At 32.2% G+C, this 22,324-nt stretch overlaps 1 protein-coding gene across 1 annotated transcript; it reads left to right on the plus strand.

Annotated features, from left to right (window-relative positions):
* On the plus strand, positions 1-22,163 carry LOC143069099 (uncharacterized). Its single transcript, XM_076243556.1, has 5 exons — positions 1-199; positions 8,405-8,541; positions 15,734-15,815; positions 16,571-16,748; positions 18,585-22,163. The coding sequence occupies exons 1-5, from the start codon at positions 53-55 to the stop codon at positions 19,808-19,810; spliced, it is 1,770 nt and encodes a 589-aa protein (XP_076099671.1). The 5' UTR covers positions 1-52; the 3' UTR covers positions 19,811-22,163.
* The last annotated feature ends 161 nt before the right edge of the window (positions 22,164-22,324 follow it).

Here is a 22,324-nt window from a genome sequence, read left to right on the forward strand (position 1 = left end):
GTCACTCTATGTTGATTATTTAAATTTTTCCCGCTTGATAATATTTGACAGCATGGAAACAACATTTTCATTTTCAGTATTGGTTGGTGGCAAGCCTTTACCTGAATACAAGGCAGACGGAGATACATACATTGAAGCAAACTTACACTCTCAATCGTCGTACATAATACAGGATACGGATGATGAAGGCTATCAACAGGTTCATTTTTTAAAAACAAACATTTTGTTTCATGGGTACCCCTCTAATTGCTAATCCCTTTTGGATACAATCAACTAAGTTGAGGAACTAAAGCGAAAAATCACTCAGCACAAATAATCTCAAATAGTGTAAGGTTCCCATCTACTTTATTTTTATCAACTGACAACATGCATGTGACATGGGAACAACCTAGTCCAAATAATTATGACGTCTGGCAAGGCTATTTTAATTTTTTTCTGGGACGCCTTCGTCCAGAAAAAAAAAAAATAGCCTTGCCAGACGTCATAATTATTTGGACTAGGGAACAACCCCACCATAATTTGCCGCCATGCAGCTATTATGGGACGAGCTATGACGTCCTACGGCCCAGCTTGTCTGGTAAAACAGCCATTGGACCACAGGGGTTTGTTACAATTGCCAGGTTTACTATCCATAGCAACGTTTGTCCAAATGTTTATGACGTCTTGGGAGGCTATTTTATTTTTTTTGCTTTTCCTTCCGTCGATGTAAGGAGTCAAAAGTAAAAAAATATACGGTAGTGTCACCTATATTCGTGGATACATGTATAAGACTATTTACACGGAATGCGGTAAAACTAAAAAACAACAATTTGTTTTATATGTCGATAATGTTACCTTAGAACTTCATTAAAATAATACAAGTTAGTTTGATTCTTACCGTTAGCTAGGTTTTTTTTATATGACCTACATTTCTAGTGTACACAAATCGGCATATGATGCCAAGTACGTCACCTATTTTCGTGGAAAAAGTTCTTTCTAAAAATAACACAAGAAGAACATACAGTATGGAAGCCCAGTGGTGAGCATATAATTGTAATTTCATACAAGCATATTTTTGTACATTTTCAGATCAGTGAAATTAAATAAAACATTGTTTAAAGACAAAGTATTTAATTTTATTTTATTGAGCCTGAAATTCTTTAAAAAAATTGAAACACCAAAAAAATGATTTTTTTTTCAACTTTTTAAATATTATTAAAATAATTATAAGTAACAGATTTAAAAGTAATTTTACTTCCCATTAATTATAAAAAAAAAAAAATCTTAGGCTACAGTTTAGTCATTTTTTCCCTTTGGAATCATGATTATTTCCCCCCCAGAAGATAAAGTTCACATTTATTAAAATCAAGCAAATGTTCACTACTCAAAAGTAGTCCAACTGTTAATACAGAACTGTCAATAGTAAATGGTAAATATAAATAAAAGTCCAATAATTTACAAATGTATATATCATAATTGCTATTTTCAGTTTCTTTCAGCTTATTTTTCTGCCATTTAAGTTGAACCTGTAAATAATAAAAAATGAAAATTAATTATTTTGTGATACAAAAATCTTCTATTTTTTTTCCAAACAAAACAAATATATACACCATTAGTTAAAACTGTTTATACAAATCCTCTTTAAAACTCAGTTATCGACGTTAGTTGAACTTAATTTACAAGAATTGTGCTAAATAACTCCTTTTTGAAGTTCATTTGATTAACCAAAAGTCATCTTTTATTGTTAAAATTCATCTAAAACATATAAGAATATGACACTGATTGCGTTCCATAGATTTTTTTGGCTGACAGGGAATCTCCTTGTTTATCATGTGATATTGTTCATTAGAAAGTAGCGTAATCAGACAACACGTGGATTTGGGATTATAGCTTGGGAATAAAGTTATTGAGGTCGTTGGAAATAAGACAAATAAAGAAATAAGTAAAATCAGCCATTTTGTTTATTAAATAAATAAGTAATAAGTCTTACCTTGCTTGAAACGTCGCGATTCATTTTTGTAAGTTGTTGTTGTAGGGATATCCTATAGCAATCAAATCATGCCATTGATGACGTCATAACAATAATACGCATGCGAGATATTTAGGATTTCCGGAAGTCCACGAACTTATGTATCCACGAAATTAGGTGACTAGACTGTATATCTGTATCTGTAGTGGTACGTGTAGAATCCTGTTTAGGCTTTTATACACGGTGGAGAAGAGCGCCGATGTTATGGGCGGTGTTCTTGTAGAGCGGTCTTAAATGCCTCTACAGAACCTGCATGCACAACTTTATCTGGTAGTTGGTTCCAGTAAATAGTTGTTTCCACAAGGAATGAATGTTTGTACTGTGGTTTGTTGCTATTTGGTACTTTAAGTCCTTTGGTGTTATTGATAACTTGACGTTCGATAATATTGTCAGTTTCACAGTTTGAATAAGTTTTGGCTTTTATTGTTCGTTTAGGTCTTGCTGGTATGACAAAATTGTGGGCTGGTAGAGCCGGCACCAGACCCTCAACCACCTTGTAAATCAGGATAAGACGGAGGCTGTGTCTTCTTTCCTCTAGCGTCTCCATTTCAAGTTGGCGTCTCATATTAGTTATCGACCCTGTTTCTCGACTCCTGTAGTTTTTCTTGATGAATCGTATGCCTCTGTTTTGGATACGTTCTAGTTTGTCAATATCCCCTTTCATGTATGGGTTCCAGATTGTTGCCCCATATTCCATAGTTGATCTTACTAGGGATATATATAATAGCCTTTTAAGATGTCATAATTATTTGGACTAGGGGTTGGTAAGGTTAGTAAACTCGGCAATAGGGCTCTTCACGGTTATATTAGTTCGGCCATATACATGTAATTGGATAGGGGGCAGATTTTTTAGAAAGAGGTGGAAATAGTATGAAAGTATGGGAAATCTTTTTTGTGTTTCCAAGCAATTGCTCTGTTTTAATGATGTTTTCCCGCATTTTTACCGCATTACGAAAATCTACCTCCTATCCAATATGGCCGAACTAACCTTGAAGAGCCCTATTGTAACAAACTTAAGAGTAATCTTAGACTAGACCAAATTCTTCTGTCCCTATTAATTATAATTATATATAATGCATGTATATTTTCTAATTTTCCATTTGTTTTTTTATTGCTTTTGCCAAATTTTTTTTGTGCAATATACAGACAGAATTCAAAAAGCAGTTTCCAGTCAAAACAGGAGATCTAGATTCACATTCAAAATGTTTTCTTAGGATTGTATTAGTAATTGACCAAATTTGACCAGACTGAATATATTTTACAGAACATGTCCTGTCCAAGGATCCGGAAATTTTTTCACCTAATTTCGGTCATTTTGGGTTAAAAGTTGGTGCCCTTTTTCAAACAAAGATTGTGTGTATGCTCATACAGTCATACTCGTAGCATCAACGAACTTGTTTAACTGTTGCATTGCATTTACTTCAGAAATTTCCCTACCATTTTCCTTAAAATCGATCTTGAGCAATAAAAGGAAGGCAACAGTTTAAAAATGAAATGATTTTACGTTTCTTTCGATTTTGAAGAAAAAATTATAACCGGATGTTTTACGACAATAGTAAAACGACCAATTTCGGACTCATTTCCGGGATTAGTTTTGTTTATCAAATTCACAGGAAATTGTCGGCTTTTTAACTGTTTTACCTTTAATAGTGTTTGAATATTAATTATAATAGTTGGACTTGTTTTATTTAGCATGAAATCATTTTGAATTTACGATTTAGTGTCTATTTGCGGATGAGAATTTCAAGCATGCGTATTAGTAAACAAAGCACATGTGTTTGTAGTAAAACAATATTTTATATTATAGTACGTAATTTAATTTAATTTTAATTTAATTTTAAATCAGAATTGACAATTGTCTAAGCTGAGAAAAGTAATTAAATAATGCAGACAGTTGTTATGAACTTTAAATTTCTTTAAAATATTAGTTCTGAGCTCGTGATCAATAAAAAATTTAATTAAAAACACAGGGGCGATTTCAAAAAAAATGAAGCTTTTTACTTTTTGTGGTATATTTTTAAATTAGTTAAGTTTAGAATTATAACACAGGTGTTATAAAATGCAGGATAGTCAGGGCTAGCTGCATGCCAAGTTTCATGAAGATATCTCAAACCACTGCAGAGAAATGTTTTAAAAACAGGCCATTTTTGTCAGGAGTGTGACGCTTTTAGCGTGACATTTAAAAAAATAGAAATTTTCAAAGTAGAATTGAAAAAGGTGGATCGTTTTTATGCTATACTGAAATATTTCTGGTAGTTGCTACATTATTAGTCTTAAGTGTCTATTTGCGGAAGAGAATTTTGTGTGAGTTCGTGGTCTAGTGGTTAAGACCGATGGCTACAGTGCTGAAGGTCCCGAGTTCGATTCTCACTCGGGGTGCTAAAAATATCAGTACATTAGAAGGGTAATTTTCACCCTCTCACACACATCTCTGGTACCCAAACCGGAGTTTAAACTAGAATGGGTACGTTGGGGGCCTCGGTTGGTCAAGTTGTCCCCTACTTTGACCTGGAGATCAATCTTCTGATATCTCTCTGGTTTGTCTGTTTCCACCGAGTGGCCCGGTGGTTCTCTCCGAGTACTTCGGCTTCCTCCACCTTAATAACAGACTACCCGGTGTCCTAGCACTCCCTTTGTGTTGGGTGGGGATTGATTGTCCTTGTAAAAATAATTGTCGTATAAATATACGTTAGTGACACATCTCCATTAATCCCGTTAGGGAGTGTACATGGATGCCACTGTACCCTCGCAGCTTTCGAGGGGTTCTTCGGATATCGGAGGCATTTACCAGTACATACATACTTACGGTAAATATTTTTGTAATTTTGTCCAATAAAATTTTAAGATAAGTAATCACTGACCTTTATTGTGAAGGTATGTACAAAAAATAAAGTCTTTCAAAAAATGACACTTTTAAAATTTAAGCTTCCTTATAACCATGTTTTAAAGTCCAATAATGCCAGTATGGGAAATAAGTTTGTATTGGTATATTAGCACTATAATTAAGGGTATGTTGGTGCTCTAAATCACACATTTTATTGTTTTATTGGACACCAAAGAGAGGCACCCAAAAATGTCAGGAGTGTGACAACTGTCTTTAAACATCTACCAAAGAATACATAGGACTTAAATATTTTCTTCTTCTTTATTTTTCAGAAGTGGCTATTCCAAAGAGAAGAAAAAAAATTATTACAACTGTGATATGTTTATATCATAGATGTGGGAGTGCATTATATATGTCAGGAGTGTGACGCTTTTTTTAAAGCGTTTTCTGTCAATTCATAATTTCACAAGGACAAGTTCAACAAGTTTCTTTGTGTTAGAAATGTTAAAACCAAGTTATATTCCTATCATTTACCTCTTAAAAGTGTAATCTATCATGATTGTTTTGACACAATAAGTTTTAATTGGTCATTTTTCTATTTTTTGTGCACAGTAATGCAAATTTATCAAAGGAAATAAGTGTGTACAGCTATAATATTATATAGGAAAGTGAGGAAATGAATTTTGTACAAAATAGAACAATTATTTTGATTTAAAATGGTATATTTAAAGATGTTTCAATGATTAACCATTTAGATGTAATTCGTCACACTCCTGACATGAATTTAACAATTTAAGAAAAATATTAAGATCAGCTTTATTTTTAGGACAGATATTTGAAAGACAGCTAGTAAAATAAAGAAACTTTTGGTAAATCTTCCATTCCTTAAAACATCAACTATACTTGCTGACATAAGCCAGGCAAAATTCTCTAGAAGAAATGATTCAAAGAAAGAGACTTGGAAAGAGAGAACCCCCAAATACTGGCTGAATCTGAAATTAAAAAATGATCAGAGGAAGTTGGAACATCTTAAAATAAAAACTTATAAAACCAAGCTAACAAAAAAAGGCTTAAAGAAAGAAGAACTTTGAATTCCAAATTTGATAAACAATATAAAGAAAAACAATGGCAGTGGCAGAGAAACAGTAGAAAAAAAGGAAGAAAGATAAAAAAGAAGTTGGGTTGAATAGATTAGGACTTAGAATCGAACAAAAACAGCTCAGATTCAAATGAGAACAGATCTGTGACTGTGTCAGATTCCAGATCTACAGTGAGAAAACCTGCACAACACACAAGAAAACAACTGCCACAAAACAAAAATGCTTGGACGAGTACTTTGAAACACATCATTAAAAATGCTACACCCAGAAGAAAGGGCCTTCTTGAAGAGATCATTTATAAGCATTTTTGTTTTGTGGCAATTGTTTTCTTGTGTGTTGTGCAGGTTTTCTCACTGTAGATCTGGAATCTGACACAGTCACAGATCTGTTCTTATTTGAATTTTTGAGCTGTTTTTGTTCGATTCTAAGTCCTTATTCAACCCAACTTCTTTTTTATCAATCTTCCTTTTTTTCTACTGTTTCTCTGCTTTTGTTTTTCTTTATATTGTTTATCAAATTTGGGATTCAAAGTTCTTCTTTCTTTAAGCTTTTTTTTGTTAGCTTGGTTTTATAAGTTTTTATTTTAAGATGTTCCAACTCCTCATTTTTTAATTTCAGATTCAGCCAGTATTTACGGGTCCTCTCTTTCGAAGTCTCTTTCTTTGAATCATTTCTTTTAGAAAATTTTGCCCTGCTAATTTCAGCAAATCTAGTAGATGTTTTAAGGAATGGAAGTTTTACCAAGAGTTTCTTCATTTTACTAGCTGTCTTTCAATTATCTGTCCTAAAAATAAAGCGAATTTTCATATTTTTCTTAAATTGTTAAATTCATGTCAGGAGTGTGACGAATTACATCTAAATGGTTAATCCTTGAAACTTCTTTAAATATTCCATTTTAAATCAAAATGATTGTTCTTTTTTGCACAAAATTCATTTCCTCACTTTCCTATATGATATTATAGTTGTACACACTTATTTCCTTTGATAAATTTGCATTACTGTGCACAAAAAATAGAAAAATTACAAATTAAAACTCATTGTGCCAAAACAATCATGATAAATAACACATTTAAGAGGTACATGATAGGAATATAACTTGGTTTCAACATTTCTAACACAAAGAAACTTGTGGGACTTGTCCTTGTGAAATTATGAATTGACAGAAAATGTCTTAAAAAAAGTGTCACACTCCTGACATATATAATGCACTCCCACATTTATGATATAAACATATCACAGTTGTAATAATTTTTTTTCTTCTCTTTGGAATAGTCACTTCTGAAAAAAAAGAAGAAGAAAATATTTAAGTAATATGTATTCTTTGGTAGATGTTTAAAGACAGTTGTCACACTCCTGACATTTTTGGGTGCCTTTCTGTGTATTTTTTTTAAATGGCCCTAAAAAGAAAGTCCTGTTCTATGGCAAAAGATGTCAGTAATTGAAATCAATGATATAGCAATGGGTTAAGTGAATTTTTGTGCAAGTTTAAAGCATTTTTCAATCTTTGTAACATATGTCAGGAGTGTGACAAAATACTGAAAATAGAAGGCTTTTTCTACATACAATTACATTAAAACGGTACAATGAAATGACATTTTTATTTTTCCAAATGATCACAAAAACTCAGGGCTTTCAAAGTTTACTATTTTAACTGAAATATATTAAGATTCTTTTTATTGGCAAAAACTTCAATCACTAGTTATTATTATTTTTTTTAAATTAAGCTATTCAATTTGATTGTTATTATATGATTTAGCAGAAAAGATGGAAATTTTGGTTTTAAAATTTTTCTTATTCTATTGACTTTCATTTGGAAAAGGTTTGAGCGATGTTTTCTTGACTGTTTTATTACCAAACTTGTTTATAAGTAGTATGGTTTCTGTTCAAATGTTTTGAGATGTATGTTATTAAAGTTTAAGATTATTCAATGTGTCTGTTTCGTTCTGCTTGAAACTTTGGAATTATAAAATTTAAAGTATCGGTAATAGGGTAAGACAAAAAGAAATGAAAAATATTGAGTTTGAAATTGGACCCCCTATGTCACACTTTTGCTTCATTTTTTTTAAAATGGCCCACAGGTAAAGAGATTAGCGATCATTAGCCAATATTTCCCCGAGGCATTACTATAGTTATTAGGAGGGCCCTCAGGATTATAACACTTTACTGGAGTGGCAGTAATATTACAGGAAAATGATAACAAGCAAAAAATAAGTTCAAAATGGCGATTTAGACAATGTTAGAAACTCGATCTCAACGAAATGACATTGAATGACCGAAATTATTTCTGTAAAAAAATAAAATTTGTCCTAAATCCCAATTACTCTTTTAGGACAAAATACTTTCAGTTTAGGTCAAGACTGGCATATATGACCGTTTCCGGACCCTTGGTCCTGTCAGTCCTGTGCTAATTTCGAAGAATGTGTTACATCAAATTTCTATTTTCAAATTAATATCCTGTTTTGTTTATTGCAGCATTATCCAGTCACTCCATTTGAAATTATTGGAAATTTTAAGAACAGGCTGACCCTGCCTTGCTACCTAAGGTTTTGTGTGGATGGTCAACAAATATGGATGAAGCCATTTCCTCCAAGTTATAGAGAGCAGTCTTTGTAAGGACAAATAACATATACAAGTACAGAAAATGTAGATTGATTAAAGTTAAAAATCACTCTGGGTGGGGATTATTCAATATGATTGACATCATTGTTGGTGATTCATGCTGAAAAATATCTTTTTATTTTACATGTACATCTTTAATAGAAAAAAATGTTTATATGCCAGGTGGTTAATTATAAAATTGAGAAAGAAAATGGGGAATGTGTCAAAACGACAACAACCCGACCATACAGCAGACAACAGCCCAAGGCCACCAATGGGTTTTCAATGTAGCGAAAAACTCCTGCACCCGTAGGTGTCCTTCAGCTGGCCCCTTAAAAATATGTATACTAGTACAGTGATAATGGACGTCATACTAAACTCCGAATTATACACAAGAAACTAAAATTAAAAATCATACAAGACTAACAAAGGCCAGAGGCTCCTGACTTGGGACAGGCGCAAAATTATGGCGGGGTTAAACATGTTTATGAGATCTCAACCCTCCCCCTATACCTCTAGCCAATGTAGAAAAGTAAACGCATAACAATACGCACATTAAAATTCAGTTCAAGAGAAGTCCGATGTCAGAAGATGTAACAAACAAAAGAAAATCAGGGGTGTGGAAATGCTATGCCGGACTCGCCCGACTCGTACAGTTGACTGACCGAACAAGCAATTTTTTGTGTCTTTGTTGCCCGTGGACAAGTAAAAAAATGATGCTTGACATTGTTGATTTATATAATCATATAGAAAAGTCCCCAAAATCCATTCACAAAAGTAGAAAAAATATCAAATAACAAGATGAAAACAACATGTTAGTAAAACTCCATCAATGATCAACACAGATCGATTTTCAAACAAAAAAATAGGTATGTGGATCTGGGTTTCATTCATATTCTGTGATTTTTTCCCATTGATCCGGGATCGTTGATCAGGTTATAGCAACGGTACACCGAAAATGGTCATTATTAATTTCGAAGACTGATTTCTCAAGAATGAAAACTAAATGACCGGTCGAGATGGATAAGCATCTTAAGATACAATGTAGGTCATCGCTTGGAAGTCAAGAAACGGAAATCAGAGGCGGCAAACACAAATATCATGAAAAAAAACACGAATAGAGGATTTTAAAGTTCTATAAAATTTTGATTTTGCTTAGGTATCTAAAATAAATCTCAAATTTACAATTGGTCCACCAAAAGTTTTTTGGGGGGTAAAAGGAGACAACAATCAACAATTGAGTAATTCATCAATTATTTGGTTTTCATCCCCTTATTAAGTTTAAAACTTTGCACTGGCTCACAGTGAAGAAAATATAGCCATGATATAATCTCCCAGTATATAAGCTAGCATTGAAAAACATTGCAATATTGGCCTCTAGATTCTTTTAATTTAGAGCTGTTTTTTTTTTTTTATATAGCTCATAGTATGATAGTGGTCTACTTATACTCCACTTATCTTTTTATCATTCTAATATACATACAAAGACCCAAGTCCATTGTGTTTCAAAATTGTTTGAGAAACATACACGTTTACAGTAAAATACATCTTCCACTTTCCTAATTCATTAAGAAATCAGGGCAAGTAATTTTTCTTTCGAACAATCAAAATTTACAATTTCACTTGCCCGGGGACAAGTGGTCACAACAAATATTTCCACACCCCTGGACATATTTCTATTTATAGATTATTTCAACTATGATCCTCACCAATGATCATTGATGATAATTACATATTAAAAAAAGTATGAAATACCTTGTTTAAACCACTTTTCTTGGTTTGTGTACTTCCTGCTTATTATACGACTGCAAAAATTGAAAATTTTTTGGTCGTATATTGGTATCATGTCGTCGTCATCGTCCGAAAATATTTGGTTTTCGCACTAACTTTAGTAAAAGTAAATAGAAATCTATGAAATTTATACACAAGGTTTATGACCATAAAAGGAAGGTTGGGATTGATTTTGGGTGTTTTGGTCCCAACAGTATAGGAATTAGGGGCCAAAAAGGTCCCAAATAAGCATTTTTCTTGGTTTTCACACAATAACTTTATAAGTAAGCAGAAATCTATGAAATTTTAATATAAGGTCTATGACCACAAAAAGAAAGGTTGGGATTGATTTTGGGAGTTTTAGTCCCAACAGTTTAGGAATTGGGGGCCAAAAACAGGTCCCAAATAAGCATTTTTCTTGGTTTTTGCACAATAACTTTAGTATAAGTTAATAGAAGTCTATAAAAAAATAATAAACACAAGGTTTATGACCACAAAAGGAAGGTTTGGATAGATTTTGGGAGTTTTGGTCCCAACGAATTAGGGGCCAAAAGGGTCCAAAATTAAACTTTGTTTGATTTCATCAAAAAATGAATTATTAGGGTTCTTTGATATGCCAAATCTAACCGTGTATTCAGATTCTTAATTTTTGGTCCTGTTTTCAAATTGGTCTACATTAAAGTCCAAAGGGTCCAAAATTAAAATTAGCTTGATTTTAACAAAAATTGAATTCTTGGGGTTCTTTGATATGCTGAATCTAAACATGTAGATTTTTGATTATGGGCCCAGTTTTCAAGGGTCCAAAATTATTATATTAAGTGTTGTGCAATAGCAAGAAATTTTCAATTGCACAGTTTTTGTCAAGCCTGCAACTTTTGTTGCAGAAAGCTCGACATACATGTAGGGATAGTGATCCGGCGGCGGCGTTAGCTCACTTCTTAAAAGCTTTATATTTTAGAAGGTGGCAGACCTGTATGCCTCATACTTTGTATATAGATGCTTCATGTTACGAAGTTTCTGTCAGTCACATGTCCAATGTCCTTGACCTTATTTTCATGGTTCAGTGACCACTTGAAAAAAAAGTTCAAATTTTTTGTAATGTTGAATTCTCTCTTATTATAAGTAATAGGATAACTATATTTGATATGTGCGTACCTTGCAAGGTCCTCATGTCTGTCAGACAGTTTTCACTTGACCTCGACCTCATTTCATGGATCAGTGAACAAGGTTAAGTTTTGGTGGTCAAGTCCATATCTCGGATACTATAAGCAATAGGGTTAGTATATTTGGTGTATGGAAGGACTGTAAGGTGTACATGTCCAACTGGCAGGTGTCATCTGACCTTGACCTCATTTTCATGGTTCAGTGGTTATAGTTAAATTTTTGTGTTTTGGTCTGTTTTTCTCATACTATATGCAATAGGTCTACTTTATTTGTTGTATGGAATGATTGTAAGGTGTAACTGTCTAGCGGGCAGATGTCATGTGACTTTGACCTCATTTTCATGGTTCAGTGGTCAAAGTTAAGTTTTTGAGTTTTTGTCTTTTTATCTACTACTTAGTCTACTATATATATGCCATAGGTCAACTATATTTGTTGTATGGAAATATTTTATGATCTTTATGTCAGTCGCGCAGGTTTTATTTGACCGTGACCTAATTTTCACGGTTCATTGCACAGTGTTAAGTGTTTGTGTTTTGGTTAATTTTTCTTAAACTATAAGTAATCTGGTAATGGGTCAACTATATATGTTGTATAGAAGCATTGTTAGCTGTACATGTCTGCCTGGCATGGTTCATCTAACCTTGACCTCATTTTCAAGGTTCATTGGTCTTTGTTTAGTTATCTTGGTTAATGTTAAGTTTATGTGACAGTTGTAATAAAGCTTAGCTTTATACTTAGGACTATCAACATAACATCAATGATTAGTATAGAAGGTGAGACATTTCAGCATGTGCACTCTTGTTATGAAATATTCTTTGAAAATTGGAGTTATCTTTCTTTGTCCAGAATAGTAGTTGAATCAACTTAAATCATTGTTTTATACAATATACAATGTATATTACTACCATTTTCCTCGATCTTGATATCTATATCACTAACGGAAAGCTGAATACTAAAATTTATGATAAAAGAGATGATTTTTCATTTCCTATCGTTAATTATCCATTTTTAGATGTTGACGTTCCCTTGTCACCATCTTACGGTGTTTATATATCTCAACTTGTACGATTTGCTCGTGTATGTAACAATGTTTTCGATTTTAACGAGAAAAATTTATGTATTACTGAAAAATTATTACACCAGGGTTTTCGATATCACAAACTAGTCAAAACATTTACTAAATTTTATCATCGGTATAAGGACATCATTCGTAAATATAGCTCAACATGCAGACTTCTTATACGTTCAGGTATTTCACATCCAATTTTTTATGGAAATATTCTTTATAAAGTACAAAGGTGTCAGCATTCACCTCAAAAACTAACAAAACCTTTGAATAGACTTATTAAGAAGGGATATAGTTACAATACTGTTGTCAGGTCATTAAAGATTGCATATTTTGGCGTTAATATTGATTCACTTATAGGGTCTTTGCATCAGAACTAAACACATTTATTCAAAAACCAGTTGTTGGGGCCACATTTAAAAGAATGTCTGTTTCCCCTCCTCTGGGTCTACCCTTTGTAACAGACCAGGAAGGCAGGTCCTTTTTTTTTTTTTTTTTTTTTTAACGATGTGATTGTCATAGCATGGTCACATGAATGGTTTGACTTGTCCAGTCCAGGCCACTTATCAGTTGTTTGTGCTCAATTTGAGTGTATTTATTTAGATTATCAATCCTTCTGCTTTCAAGCACTTTCCAAAAATGGAAACAAATTATTTTCAGGAAAAAAATCATTTCGATTTTTTTGTGGAAAATGATTTTTTGAACCGGGGGCTTATTTTTGACCGGGGTGGGGGAGGGGAAACAAACATATTTTTAATTTTGGCCTGGCATGACACGGGTTATTTTCTTCTCATATATGTTATGATCAGATGATGGTATGATACTAAACCCCTAACGGGAAGGATTGTGCCTGATGTTCATATGATGAAATCATAATCTTTCAGTCAGTTTAATTGAAGTCTGGAGCTGGCATGTCAGTTAACTGCTAATAGTCTGTTGTTATTTATGTATTATTGTCATTTTGTTTATTTTCTTTGGTTACATCTTCTGACATCAGACTCGGACTTCTCTTGAACTGAATTATAATGTGCGTATTGTTATGCGTTTACTTTTCTACATTGGCTAGAGGTATAGGGGGAGGGTTGAGATCTCACAAACATGTTTAACCCCGCCGCATTTTTGCGCCTGTCCCAAGTCAGGAGCCTCTGGCCTTTGTTAGTCTTGTATTATTTTAATTTTAGTTTCTTGTGTACAATTTGGAAATTAGTATGGCATTCATTATCACTGAACTAGTATATATTTGTTTAGGGGCCAGTTGAAGGACGCCTCCAGGTGCGGGAATTTCTCGCTACATTGAAGACCTGTTGGTGACCCTCTGCTGTTGTTTTTTTCTATGGTCGGGTTGTTGTCTCTTTGGCGCATTCCCTATTTCCATTCTCAATTTTACTACCAACTAATAAATTAAAACAATCTTTACCATTCAGTGATTACAAGCACTCTTTTTACATTTTAATATTTGGGAAAGGGGGATGTGAAAAAAAAGAGGGGGGGGGGGGTTCAACTTTTCTCATTTCAGATTTCATAAATAAAAAGAAAATTTCTTCAAACATTTTTTTGAGAAGATTAATATTCAACAGCATAGTGAATTGCTCAAAGGCAAAAGAAAAATTTTAAGTTCATTAGACCACATTTATTCTGTGTCAGAAACCTATCCTGTGTCAACTATTTAATCACAATCCAAATTTAGAGCTGAATCAAGCTTGAATGTTGTGTCCATACTTGCCCCAACCGTTCAGGGTTCAACCTCTGCGGTCATATAAAGCTGTGCCCTGCGGAGCATCTGGTTTTATTTATGGAACTTAAAACATCTAAAAACAGTATTACATGTCCCATTCAAAGGATAATGATTAAAGACCACAATAAAGGAGATAAACTACAAACCACCAAACATGGATAAAATAAAGATTGAGCAATAAGATTCCCACATGTACTAATTATAATGAACCAAAGGAAAACTCATTTGATCTTAGCGAGGGTCTTGATTGAGGGGGGGGGGGGGTCTTTATTGAATTTGACTGTTTTTTATATTCTTTATATTTTGTTGTCTACTCCTACAAATTTTCCTCCATTCTTCTTCATATTCTATAAACATCATTCAGACCTCCTTGATACAGTCAGCCATCTTAATTGTCTGACATTTTTCCATTTAAGTTTAATATACATTTGAATCGATACAAATTGCTGCAAAATAGGAGACACTATTCAAAGAGGAGTCAATTTTATATTGTCAGTATCAAGAAACACATTTAAAAGAAATATACCGGTAACTTAATATTTATAAAATAATAATTATAACATCATGCAGACATCTCATACAGAAACTTTAGTACATTTTGTATAATGTCAATTATCAGGGCAAATCTCTCAATAAGCAAAAGCTGATTCATCCATGTTGAAAATTGAAATATCATATTTTAGGGGCCAGCTTAAGGACTCCTTGGTGCGGAAATTTCTCGTTGCATTGAAGACTTATTGGTGACCTTCTGCTGTTGTCTGTTCTATGGTCAGGTTGTTGTCTCTTTGACACATTCCCCATTTCCATTCTCAATTTTATCCTAACTTATTTACATTTATATTTCTCATATGTTCTTAGGTGTACATGAGTGTGAACAACTTCAGACCTAAATGTCTATATATTGTATGGGATGAGAGTAAGGTGTACAAGTCTTTCTGGCAGAGTTTATCTGACTGTCACCTAATTGTCATGGATAATTGCCATGATTGCTTTGATAGTCATGATAGTGCTAGAATTATTTGATATTTGTAGCAAAGTCTTTATCTTAAAGTCTTTCAACATAAAAATCAATCATGATTTGTCTACATGTTTAAAGCAGGAGAGATATTTCAATCTGTCCACTTTGATTCTGAAATCCAGACACAAATTGTTGTTAAAAAAACCTCATCACCAATTCTTTGAAACATCAAGATCTTTTTGTGCTAGAATTTCAACAAAAATTTATATAATTTCATAAGTATGATATATGTCATATGCCAATATTATTATTTTCTTGGTGTCTCCGATTGTAAAAAATCAAAAAAAAATCTGATTTTAGTGATATGTCATATGTATGTAGTACAATTAGCAAACTCAACACATAGACAATAAATCTTTAGTATTTTCATTCATTAATAGATAGATATCAAGCCTTGATTGTACCATTTGATTTATTCAACAGTATAGAGTATGTACTTTTATTTTGCAGTAAAGTCACTGGTATTAAAGACAACAGAAAAGGAACTGTGAAAGAGCTGCTGTTCTCATTGCCAAAAATCACTTCACAAAAGGTATGTTATTCTCAAATTTAATACTTGCAAAGGTTTGTCAATATTTTAAATTAGTTAGCTGCATTTAATAGTAGACTAACATTCTTTGAAAAATAAAATGTTATTTTACATACAATATAAGCACAAATTAAAGAACTGAAAGAAATGATTCTCCATGACTTGGTACTATTTATTGATCCCAATGTTAACAATTGATTAAATATAATTAGTCATAGAAAAAAAAGATTTATGTCTATCTACAGTCTGAGGTTGCATTCTTCAGTCCAAAACATTTTTTTGTAATTTTTAAAAGTATTATACTCCAGTAGAATGTTGTTACTTTGTGTTCATTATCATTCATGAGATACCAAATGTTTATCGATTTTGTGGGTGAAGGTGAACCATGAAGTAAAAAGTTTAAATAGGCTTCAGACTTTTAGAAAACCAATATGCACAAAAAAAAGAGTTCCTAAATCCATGAATTTGGTTTCAACAACTATAAATGAATCCACAGATTGAGATGTTTGAAATAGTTCAGATGCTAGTATTGAATTATATGTAAAAAGTAAAAATACATAACTACTTTACCATTGTCAACATTGTAAACAGGGCCGTACCTTGACCTATAATGGTTTACTTTTATATTTATTGTTACTTGGACATTGTTGGATGGAGAGTTGGCACTCATACCACATCTATCTATATCTATCATGTCTATATAAGATTCAGAAGGTTTATGAAATAAATTTGAAACTGTTTTTTTTTTTCTTTAACAGGACAAAGGTTCTAAAAATTGGAAGTCAGATCTTGGTACAATAACCCTTGAATGTTTAGAAGCCATTGAAGATGGGTGCTTCCAGACATATCAGAGACAGTTCATCCAAACAGCGCCAAGAAATCTTTCTGATAGAGCTGTACATCAGCAAGCAACTAAGCAAGATTGTTCAAAGAGAGGTATGATTTTTTTTGTTTTCAGTTATGTCTCATAAATAAAGTACCTCTTCCGTTTGTTGTGTGAGTAACACCCATCAAGAATTTCAAACTACTGAGGATTCATTTATTTTTTGTGTTTACATTGTACCAATTTTCATGGATTGAAGAAAACTCACATTTCCAGGATATTTGATTTCATGGTTTTTCAAAAGTCTGCATTCATTGCTATAAAAAAAAATTGTAATTCGTTCATAGACATTTGAATTTGTGGTTCCCTGGTTACCTCGAACTCCACAAAAAATTGGTATCCGACGAATAATAATGAACCCACAGTACAATGCATCACAAGGGTACAAAAATTTTATAACAGAATTTAAAACAACAACACACCACAATTTTTATTTAATGAAAATGTAAGTACATGACAAATGGAATAAAGCAATTAAACTTTACTACAATAGGTTACAACATACTTTTGTCAACATGAGCTCTTGCCATACATGCCATATATAGATATAAGAAGATGTGTTATGAGTGCCAATGAGACATCTCTCCATCCAAGATACAATTTGTAAAAAGTTAACCATGATAGGTCATATGAACATTATCGGTTGACAGTGTGCATTTTGAAAATAAACTTGATTCAAATCTATTTCATGAGACATAAATATATTGGCTTTCAAGTACCCCAGGAGTAATTATGAATCATCAGTATTTATAAGATACAAAACTAATAATTACTAGAGAATGAAGTAACAGAAGTTAATTTACAGTACTGCGGATTCATTATTATTCATTGGATACCAATTTTCTAGGGTACAGGCCTTGGTGAACCACGAAATATAAATGTTGGATATATATAGAATAATAGGTAGTTGAGTTTTTGATACTGACTATATCATGTGGAATATCTGGACAAGCCCGTTAGGGTGAGTTAAGATATTCCACATGATATAGTTAGTATCAGAAACGAAACTACCTATTATTCTGTTTATCGGTAATTATGACGTCACACAATGTATTGCCTAATATTTTCAGTGATACAGCCAGTACGTTGATACTCGAAAATATTAGGCAGTAAGATCAAAGGGAAAATATATGAATTACCGATAAAAATATATATTTCTATAAAGTTGTATCCAGACTTTGGCAGAACCATCAAATCCTATCCAAAGATATGCAAGGATTCCGCAATCCACGAAAATTGGTACCCATGAAAATGAATGAATCCACAGTATGTCAAAATCCATTTGATTGTAAATATAGTTTTAAACCAACTTTAACATGTTTATTCAAAGGCTAACCTGTATGAAAGTATTAAAATCATCAGTCATTAACTTAAATTTTGTTGCTGTTTAAAGAAAAGGGTGGATCATTTAAAGGGCAAAACACCAAGATATATGGATAAGGGCACATTCTAAAAAGGTGGGCATTGTGCCATCTGAAAATTGCAGAGATGGAACAATGCATGACACAAGTTTTGTAACACTGTTACATTTTGTAGGTCTAACATGTCTAATATAATATATACTGTGGATTCATTTATTTTCTTGGATTACGGAAAACTTGCATGTTTGTATATATCTATATTTTTAATTTTGTGGTCTAGCCGAAGTCTGCATATAAACCTATAGAAAATTTGTTATTCATTGAACATGAAATTTCGTGGTTCACCTGTACCCACGAAAGCCACGAAAATTGTTATCCAATGAATAATAATAAATCCATAGTATATAAAGTGGATATGTTAGACATAACAATTTGAATTGTTAGTGCGCTTTGTTTTAGAATTTCAGGGATTTTTCGTATTGATTATTGAGTCCCATCTTTTAAATATGTACAATTATTTGTTGTTAGGTGGCATTGGAGTATCAACAAGAGAAGGAAGAGGAATTTGTACTTTTGAGAACACAGATAGAATGATTACCATGATAAGGTATAAATTGGGTCAAAGAAATTTTGGAAAAATAACACTCAAGTACAGAACAAGACATGTTCTAGAGGATTTAGGAATAATTGACAAAGCTTGGGTATCAGACAAACATATTGTTGAAATGTCACCATCTGAAAAAGGAAAAGTTCCAAGTATTGTCAAAGAGGAGGGAATTTCACTAACCTTAGAAACAGAAAATGTCAGGTCTTCTTTTAAATCTTCTAGTGAACCTGACGATGTTCACATGAACTCGCCAGTATCTAGAAAGGAAAATGCACAGCCCTCAAAACACACAACTGCTTTAACAGAAAAATCGAACAAGTCAGATAATATTTTGAAACCTGCATCAGAGTCTAGTGAAGATAACATGGCTCAGAAGCCAAACAGTATTGAAGAGAACAATTGGGAAATGGAAATTGACAGCATTAAAAGCAGACTCAGGTCTAGAAATAAGGTTACCAAGACAACAGAAGATGATGGAAAGGCACTGAAGAAGAACAGTATTACTAATAAAACAATTAAACAGGAAGCAATTAGTGCTGTAGAAGAGAACAATCACCAAATGGAAATTGACAACATTAAAAAAGTACTGAGGTCTAAGAAAAGTGTTACCAGTACTGGTGAAGATGAGTGCACTGAAAAAAGTAAAACAATTAAACAGGAGGCTATAAATGCACAAGAAAAGTACAACGAAAGAGTTGAAAACGTCATCTCAAAATTGCAAGATTTGGATTGTGCTGAAACAGCCAATCCAAGGAAACTTTATTGTTTCTCACCTTCTCTGGTTTCAGTGAAAAGGGAAATGATAGAGGAGACCGGAAAATTAGGTTGTCACACTCCTTCTGATATGGGGAAAAATCTCTTCAATGGTAAACTCGTACGCCATTCACAATCAGATCTTGGTAGAGACCTTTTCCGAACCAAAATGGAATGTCATTCAGAGTCGGACAGGATGCAGATACTAGAGTCACATCAAATCAAAAAGGAAATAATAGATAATGAAGAGAAACAGTTTCGTTACATTGAAATTGATGATGATGTAATCATGCTACAAGAAGTTGATGATGATGTTGTTTGGATGGGGGATGAAAGCTGTTGTTTTATTGACATAGAACCAGACGACGTACCAGTCATTGATCTTGTAGCTTAGATTTACAACAAGTTTTACAGCTAATTTTCTAATGTTTGTAGAGTTAAACTTTGGTAGGCTTGCTTGCTCTGTTTGTATAAACTTTAATTCATTTACAATATGCAAAGAAAGCAAGCTAACCAAAGTATTGCTTTACACACATTAGGAAACTAGCTGTAAATACCTTTATCTTTCATGGTCATGATGGTAAACTGAACAAAAAAGAACAAACTTATATTTTGCATATTTGTTGTTTTATAGGCATAGAACCATATGATGTACCAGTCATTGATCTTTTTGCTTAGATTTACAATATGTTTTACAGCTAATTTCCTACTGCTAGTAGATTTAAAATTTGGTATGCTTGCTTGCTCTGTTTGTATAAATGTAAATTCAAGCTTTGTTATTAAATTTTTCAACATGGTCATCTTCAAACAATATATATATGCATATTTCAACCAGTTATATACTATATTTAAATTTGATAGGACGTTGACCCAATTACAATTGTACAATATACAAACAAAGAAAGCAGGCTAACCAAAGTATTGCTTTACACACAGTAGGAAATTAGCTGTAAATACCTTTTAAGTTGTCTTTTATGGTAAACTGAACAAAAAAGAACATTTCTATTTTGCATATGAGACCTAATTAATTGGTTATTGTTTCCCTTTAGACTCTAATGTGAGCTTTACGTTTTGGATGGAATATTGTCATAAACATTTTATGTGTTGAAACCGGCATAATCTTTTCCTAGATTTATTGACACATATAATTATTTGAAAGGGAAAGGTATTTTTCAAGCAATATGATCATGTAGTACATGTAGTATACTGTAACTAGACTGAATGAAAAATCAATTTGTCTTGTGACAAAAAAATTATGTTTTTCCATAAAAGTCTTTTGCAAGAAACCTTCAACATACATAATTTGCCAAAACATTTGACAGATGTTCGTTTGAGTATCAATAGCTATTGTGTTTCTGGACAACAAAAACTGATTTTTTTCCTTACCATTGGATCAAGTGATAAAAACTAAAACAAGTTATGATGATCTGTTACCAAACATTATTCTCAATGGTATTTTTTTACCCAGTATAAAATCATGTCAGTATTAATTGGTTTATAGTATATACATCTAATTTAATTTTGATTGGCTGACTTTGTTTTGTTTATCAAGCTCATAGACATAATTTTGTCATGTAATGTTTTTTGTCATGATTTACTCCTGTTTAAAATGAAATTAAGAATTAAATTATAAGAAATGACTATTATTTTTTCTGTCTATTCGAAATAACTTAAAAAATTTGATGCACACTTTACATAACAAGCTACATGGGTTATTCAGTGTGTGTCACATTTTTGATGTTATTTCTTCATCTATAGACAGAAAATAATATTACAGTCATTCCTTAAATCAAGCTGAAATTTTTTTTTATTGTGGTAATCTAGAAACATTTATTTTTGATATTTTTAAACATAATTAATTTTGATATTAGATTTGAAGAACAATTTTGACTGAGATTTGTTCATGTACATATAAAGAAAAGGGGGATTTATTTTGCATTTATGAAATACATCTGTGGATTCATTTATCACATGGGTAAATGGAAACTATGAATTAAAATGTCCAACAAAGTACTTGGAAATATTCTACAGGTTTGCATGCTCACTTATGTTGAACCAGAAAATCAAATATTCACAAAAAATGCTATTTTTCCACCAACCACAAAAATTGGTTTCCAGTGGTATATACTGTAAACCAACTTACTTTCACCATTAATATTTTGTGACATTCAGATGTAGAAAATTTTGAAAAAAAATTACAATTAGTTTTTGAACATGTCAATATCAAATATGTCTTTTTCTGTTTTGAATTCATCAACAATTTTAAAACACATTATTAAAGTTAAGTAAATCTAGTAAAAGTCCAGCTATAATTAAATTATAGAAACAAAAAATTATCTTTGAAAATGAGTTGGTTTACTGTATAGAGTGAACATATTAATAACTGATGAGATAGGCTGTGAGCCTCTTGTTGAATATGTCTAGTCTTGGCTTGTTATATAAGCATTTGCAATATTGTGTGAGAATATTCAGATAAAATATATATACTACAATGTTTGATCGGGAAAATAAAACATAAAAGTATTATACACATGTAATAATAGCTGCCATTTGATTTAGAGGGAATGTTTTCCTCAGTAGATTTCTAATTATCCTAGTTGCCGGTACTACGTTCCATGTATTAGCTGATATCCATACGCTGTCACAAAGTTATATTGGTATATGTGTAACATACTGAATATTGAAATCGGGAACCAGTCTTACTTCCTGATAAACTTGTACTGCTGATTTGCAGATAACAAAAAATTGAAATCATTTTTAATTTTTTGGTTTAAGTCACAATGTGAATTCAGAGTGGAACATGAAAATAAAAAAAAATTGTATTGGTTTCAAGTTTTTAGAATGTAATTTCACCATAGTTAATAAGTCGTGAAAAGAGATGGAATTTTGGTTTTGGTTAAAAGTCCTT

Source organism: Mytilus galloprovincialis, chromosome 3 (genome assembly GCF_965363235.1).
Source record: "Mytilus galloprovincialis chromosome 3, xbMytGall1.hap1.1, whole genome shotgun sequence".
Lineage (NCBI taxonomy): Eukaryota > Metazoa > Mollusca > Bivalvia > Mytilida > Mytilidae > Mytilus > Mytilus galloprovincialis.

What these genes read in the sequence shown, in the direction of transcription:
- LOC143069099 (XM_076243556.1), top strand. Translation starts at nt 53, where the DNA reads ATGGAAACAACATTTTCATTTTCAGTATTGGTTGGTGGCAAGCCTTTA. An exon ending in AGTTATAGAGAGCAGTCTTT is followed by an intron (nt 8,542 to 15,733) that starts GTAAGGACAAAT and finishes TTTATTTTGCAG; the next exon opens with TAAAGTCACTGGTATTAAAG. An exon ending in CAAAAATCACTTCACAAAAG is followed by an intron (nt 15,816 to 16,570) that starts GTATGTTATTCT and finishes TTTCTTTAACAG; the next exon opens with GACAAAGGTTCTAAAAATTG.